Source organism: Sycon ciliatum, chromosome 5 (genome assembly GCF_964019385.1).
Source record: "Sycon ciliatum chromosome 5, ocSycCili1.1, whole genome shotgun sequence".
In the NCBI taxonomy this organism is placed as follows: Eukaryota; Metazoa; Porifera; class Calcarea; order Leucosolenida; family Sycettidae; genus Sycon; species Sycon ciliatum.
The window spans coordinates 3,198,657-3,205,251 of NC_088647.1; the positions used below are offsets into that span (position 1 = coordinate 3,198,657).

The 6,595-nt window shown below is 47.2% G+C and overlaps 1 protein-coding gene across 1 annotated transcript; it reads left to right on the forward strand.

Annotated features, from left to right (window-relative positions):
- Positions 1-274: 274 nt before the first annotated feature.
- On the forward strand, positions 275-6,583 carry LOC135817193 (uncharacterized). The gene is made up of 5 exons (XM_065330323.1): positions 275-807; positions 1,462-1,517; positions 3,504-3,682; positions 4,598-4,672; positions 5,850-6,583. Exons 1-5 carry the CDS (start codon positions 767-769, stop codon positions 6,141-6,143), a joined length of 645 nt encoding a protein of 214 aa, XP_065186395.1. The 5' UTR covers positions 275-766; the 3' UTR covers positions 6,144-6,583.
- Positions 6,584-6,595: the final 12 nt, after the last annotated feature.

The following is a 6,595-nucleotide window of genomic DNA, read 5'->3' on the forward strand; positions in this document are numbered from 1 at the left end:
CTGAACTCACCGACTTTTGAACAAACAGGCTAGTGTGGTAGACTGCTGGTAGTTGATTTGTAAGCCAGTTGCAACTTGCAAGTGCCAGGAGAAGAGCAATGAAGGTTTCTCTCTCTCCATGATCAAGCCTCAGCAAGTGGACTACCAGGTCCAGGTACATCCTGTGCACGTACATGGAGGTACAGCGCAGCATACAGTAGTGCAGTCATTACTCATGACTGTACTGATTCAATGCATGCATGACTCTCATATGCAGTTTTGTTCAAGTACGAGTTTTTCCTGTTCGATAATCACCGGGTGGAGTGGCGTTCACCTGTAATCGCTGCGACTGGCGAGGTTGGGAGTGTTGGGATAGTTTGAGGTCGGGAATCCTGCTGTCTGTCGGATTATGTCGATCAGGCGTCCGCGCTAAGTTCGGTGTGGATATGGGCAACACTGGTGAGCCAGTGGTGTCCAGGTCTTTGAAGAGCAGGGTACTGGCCCAGGATGGAAACATAGCAGGCAAAACCTGCCGCATGGAACAGTAGCGGGATAGCGCTTGTGAATAGACGGCACCCAGCAGCCCGGCCGATATAACACGACCTACTTCTTTTTTTCTTTTTTCTTCTTTCCTTTTTTCTTCTTTCCTTTTTTCTACTTTTTTTTCTTTCCTTTTCTTCATAATTTTTTCTTTCTTCGTTTCTTCACTTTGAATTACTTGAGTGTTTCTTCGCGAAAGGAAAGGAAAGCATGCTGTATTAAAGTGTAAGAAAAAATACAGAGCAGAATGAGCTTGGCTGGCTCATCTCTCCGGACACCACTCCTGAGGTGAGTCGTCTCCGACAAACTCCTCCACCTCTAATTTGAAAAGATCTGTGTTTGTGAGAACTTGTTTATTTATGTAGTCAACAAAGTAAGGTGCGTCGTATTACGTGTATATCCGTTGTGGACTTTCCTCTGCGGAGGTGGTCGTACTTCAGGGGATTAAGCTCGTCACACTGGTGGCCTGAATTTCCTTTTCGGTTTACACCCTCAATGTAGTATCGATTGGGATCGACTATCGATCTGATATGCAATAATGATACATGTATTATAAAATTTAATAAACTCCCTCAAACATGTGAATAATAGTAATACAAATATCATTCAATGGCAGTGTAACAGGCCTGATGTGAATGTACAGACTCAGTGGTGTAAATCTGTCCCTGTACTACATTACAAATTACATCGTGTTTGTTCATAGCATGAGTAAACAACACCTTTACGGCAATAGCGACTGCGTGTCTGTATGTATGTGTGTGCGCGCATGTGTTTGTGCGCATGTGTGTGTGTGTGTGTGTGTGTGTGTGTGTGTGTGTGTGTGTGCGCGTGTGGTGTGCGCGTGTATGTGTGTGTGTGTGTGTGCGTGTATGTGTGTGCGCGTGTATGTGTGTGCGTGTGTGTGTTTGTGTGGGTGCATGTACATGCTGTTCTATGGCTCAGAGTGGTGTCTGAGGTGGGATCACTGCGGAGCAAGGTCACTAAATACTTGCCCACCGGTAAGTTTTGTTCTTCTAAAGCCAGGCTGAGTGGACCAGCAGTTCTTTCACAGTTTCACTGGCATGCTCTATATCTCTATCATTTGCCAATCGTAGTGTTGAGTCAGCTGCACTAGTCGTCAGTGAAACTCCACGGTGCATTGCTGATAACCTGCCAGGTTTTCCTCATAGGCTATTCGGACTACGGCCAACTGTGACCACGTTTCTACGACTCAGACGTGTTTGATCAGGGATTGTGCGTAATTATTTGAAACACGACTGCATCACCATGGAAATTTAGACGTGATTTTCGCCGTAGCCTGAATCGCCTATTACAGAGAACATGGCTGTTGCGATTAGAGAAGCTGTAAAGCCAGGAAATTTTGGCATTGTTTCACTTTCGGTAACTTGAGCACAGGCGGATAGCACTAAGCAATAGAACTCTACCAAAGTTACAACTAACAGCCCAAGAGTTCTGTGTATGTAAATGTGCTAAATCATGGACCCAAATTAATTCACGCAGAGCATATCTCTCCATCTGCTTGTCGAGTTTGGGGAAACCCTACAATATGACGCCGGTGGAAATTTCTAGTTTTACTTTAGACCTTGCTCTTCAGTAGGTCCTGGCCAGCGCTTACAGTCAACTTCGCTGATAACGACTGCGGATATAAGGACAATTCGCGAATAACGACAGAATTTCCATGCCCAGAGCAAAGTCCCATCCAACTGTAATACATATAATGGGACTTCGGGTATAACGCCACTTCGCGAATAAGGACACTTTTCTGATGCCCCGCCGAATGTCGTTATAAGCGCAGTTGACTGTACATGACTACAGTAAGATCGGGCGCCGAAGAACACCTCGCCGAAGAACACCCAGGCTGGAAAACCGGCAAAATTTAAGAACAGTCCAGGCTAGAATTATCAGATTTAAGAACACTTTTAAAATTTTCATACATGTACTTACACGAAGTTGCGAATTTACACGTAGATCTACATTGTACATTTTTGGGAGGTGAGTACATGTCATGTACACGTGTAAACAGTAACTGCTACATGTACAGTCATTCCCATTTACGACACCCACTAGTTTAGAAGTACTACAATCATAATCATTGCACTACATGTACATACATGTACATGACAAACGTCATGACGTCACTCGACTCGCCGCGCGCGTGTGAATAAGAACGGTCTGGCTAGAATCAAAAATTTAAGAACTTTCCTAGGCTGCGCTCGAGCCCCTGCGTTCTTCGGCGCCCGATCTTACTGTACCAGCTTCATCAGGATTACGTCAATGGAATTAACTCGGTGTACCTCTGTTTGTGGTGGACGCAAAAGGATGTACTTAGTGTTGTTTTGAACTATGTGTTATTGTGTTATAGTATCGTGGTGAGATGATAATGGTACAGTGAGTTTGTAGTTTTGAGCTGATTGCAGCATCTCTCCATCTTGGGGGTCAGTTTTGAACCGCAACCTGTATACACATAACATGTTTCTGAAGGTACTTCGAAGTACATAATTATATGGTCGAAAGTTGGTGGCTAGTTATCACGTGCACACACACACACACATACACACACACACCTCAGACCTCAGACCTGCCCATCGCGGAAGCGATGATAGCGAACAGCTATGTTAGACATAGCAACTTGTGCTGGGATTGCACCATTCAACAGCGTGCAAGGCTGATGAATTGACCGCCACTAATTTTAGCCTGGTATCCACCACATAGCTGATTGACACACGCGCACACACACACACACGCACCTTCCTTCCTTCGCCCACTGCCACGATTGGCTATGCGTCCCCAAACGGGGCGACTTGAAGGAGTGCTGGCTTCGGGACGCGGCATGAGGCACTGCGAGTCCGGCGGGACGTGAACGGCTGTTTCACTGTGCACACACACTGTCACATACACACATACCCCCCCCCCCCCCCACACACACACACACACAAGGGAAACAGTTTGCTGTTTGGATGTATTCATTTTCTGGTTCAATCCAGTGTACCGACCGCCTCCTATGCCCGTTACTGAGGTTGTGGTGGATATGGCCGAGACGAAAAAGCAGTTCTACAAAGAGAAGAAGACACAGAAGCAAGTGGTCATTTCCCAGGTCGCGTTGGACAAATACGTGGACAAGAACATGAAACTGCTTCCGGAAACGGCGGCACCATTTCTAAAGGTTTGTAGTCTCCATGGTCGTGGTAGGCTGCTTTAGTGCTGCTGCGTTGTGCATCGTCCGGTTCTTTTCGTAGGAGCGCTCTGGCGCTCAATCTCTGCGGTGCTATCCGTGTGCCATGGCTAGTAGTTGGCTTACTTTTAAAAAGCTTGTAGCTGTACTGATGACGCCTAGATGGCCGAAAGGGTGGCTGCCTACAGCATTGGGTACATGTGCATGTATGCAGGTTTCAGGGGGGGGGGGGGGGGGCATGTATAGGTAGTACTGTCAGGTGCGGAGGAACTGGGGGGGGGGGGGGGGGGGCTCATTCATAGCCTAGGCTGTTCTTATTTTCATGTACTGTGTGGACTGTGCACACTTGAGTCACCATGTGTACATTGGTATGCTGCATTCTAGCCTGTTCGTTCTTGGGCACTACGTTCTTCAGCACCCGACACTACAGTGCTGTAGTGTATTTATGTGTACATGTATCAGGGCTTGATCTGCAGTTTGTCGCCGTCTTCGTGACGTACACTTACGTACTGTAGTGGTCAAGGGAATTTGTAATTACCGTCGAGTACCGTACATGCAATCTATTGGGTGTGTAGCGTAGTTAGTGCTGTGGCACGATTCTGAATTTCAGTGACCATTTCTGCATTTTTTTCCCCGGTGACTAGCTTTAAACTGCTGTGTGCTGGATCACCGAGTGTATTAGAAAGTATTAGCACAACGTGCGTGACTACAATATCGCTGTGACGGAGTGAAATCTAATCGGGAGACGATGCAAGTGGGGCTATCACTGTGTAGTCCTGGCCAGCCGTGTGGCGCCAACGCTCTGCTAGCCAGTTGTCTAGCCATTCGGTTTTGTTTTGCTTGTGGACTTGATGTGATTTAGTTTCTAATGGGCTGCTGCTATTTACTTTTCTGTCTCAACTTTAGGAAAAGGCCAAGAAAGGCTACGCGGTCAAGGGCTGCCCGCTATGCTTGCGTAATCTACAAGACTTCCACTACGCTGTAAGTCTGCGTGTGATGCTGTCACAGACCGTAATCTAACTGTTTACGATCAGATCTGGTTTGTCCACAGCTTTAGGCTTCCGCAATGATATGATCTCGACAGGCTAGTGAGCAAAGAATTCGGAGATCTTTTGCACATGCGAAGCGCCAAATGTTACGCGGGTGCAGTACTACGCACTCTGCGTGTAAACGTAGCAAAAAAAGACACTCACGATTCACACGTGGCTTTTAGCAGTAGTTCGCATGCGCGGACCCCCGAACGCGGGAATCTCCAAGTTTCCCCTTTAACCACCTTTGTCGCTTGGAGAGCCTTGGAGGATCCCCGAATATTCAGAGAGGATATAGGAACAGGTGTCCAACTTTTCGGAGAGTCGCGCACTTATTTTACAATGCGAGTGGCTACCCAATGGCTTGTCTACCAACTCTTTGTGGAAAGTATTGGTAGTGAAACATCTTGTTGAAAGTGTTCAGCAAAGTGGCCGTGGTCCTCGCTGCAGCACGCTGTGTTCCATACCATAGGCAGAACGCTTAGCATAAAGGAGAAACAACAGCAGTGGCCAAACTTCGACTTCTGTTACCCCGAGTCTTGTGTGAAACTATTCATCAGTCGTCAGGCAGACGAGTGTTTTTACGTAAAGCTCAGAATGGCAGTCGTGAGTCAGTCAAGTGAGAATTCAAGTCGGCGGGAAAAGCGCGAGCTCCCTCGTAAGGAGCGGCACACGATTTGTCAATTTCCCCAGTATCGCCGAAGTCGTAGCAATCTCTTCTTCTCAGAGTTCCAGCAGTAGAATTTTAGTCACCCATGCTGTGCAATGTGCTGTTGAAAAACGTTATCTTCTGCGAGCCTCCTGCGAGTTGTATGGAAGACTCCGTCTGTGTGACTACAACATCGTTATCCAAAATCTGAGTGTATCTCCAAGTGAATCTTTCCTCCCCTCTCATTCCATGTCTGTGTGTCTTTCCGTCTGCCCTGTCATATGCTTCTGTGTGTGTGTGTGTGTGCACGTGTGTGTGTGCATGTGTTTGTGTGTATGTGTGTGTGCACGTGTGTGTGCATGTGTGTGTGTGTGTGTGTGTGCACGTGTGTGTGTGTGCACGTGTGTGTGTGTGCACGTGTGTATGTATGTGTGTGTGTGCGTGTGTGTGTGTGCGTGCGTGTGTTCTATACTCTTGACAGGATATTCTCCTTCTGCGGCAGTTCATGTCGCCGTGGGGAGATCCAGTGCCACGCATGTATACTGGTGTCTGTATGCTGACTCAGCGTAAGCTTGTAAAGGCCATTCGACAGGCACAGAAAGAAGGCCTGCTACCGAGGAAGGAGAATGTTTTAAAAGAGGCCAAGAACAAGCGCATTCATGATCAGCGCCATCTGCGCGCACTGCTGCAGCTACAAGCGCTGCGCAACTGCGGCGGACTCAAGGAAGACAAGCTGGCGGAGCTCGGAAACGTAGATCAGCAGATTATCAAATGAGGCGACGACCAGCTTCACAGTTACTCTTGAGACCAAGATCATTTTGTACGGCTGTGCTATGTGCAGAAGGCTTTAAGTCTTTTTACACCGGCATGTTCTAGCAAGAGCCAAGCTAGCCAGACACCGATTCAGTGCGGCCGGTTTGCACACTTTGCTTGTGCATGACTCACATTGCAGTGTGATTTTTTCATATATATTCACAGGCGGACAATGTGAACTTCTACACAACCGACCTTGTGATGGACTGGACCGTATAGAGTGCTGTAGCTGTTGTAGCACCAAGCGTACAATATACGGAAGCTCATATTACTCCTGGTACTATACTACTTTTGTGTAGAGCTGGATGCACCTGATGCATTGGTCCTTTGAATGGGGGAGGTGATCGATATCATGAGAATTTATTGAGCCCATGTGACAAGATTCAAAGCACATAGAACATACCAAGCTAGCTG

Bases quoted from the DNA above. Each gene is read 5' to 3' on its own strand.
- LOC135817193 (XM_065330323.1), top strand. From the start codon at position 767: ATGAGCTTGGCTGGCTCATCTCTCCGGACACCACTCCTGAG. The intron at 808-1,461 runs GTGAGTCGTCTC...TCTATGGCTCAG, and splicing joins CTCCGGACACCACTCCTGAG to AGTGGTGTCTGAGGTGGGAT. The intron at 4,673-5,849 runs GTAAGTCTGCGT...TACTCTTGACAG, and splicing joins TACAAGACTTCCACTACGCT to GATATTCTCCTTCTGCGGCA.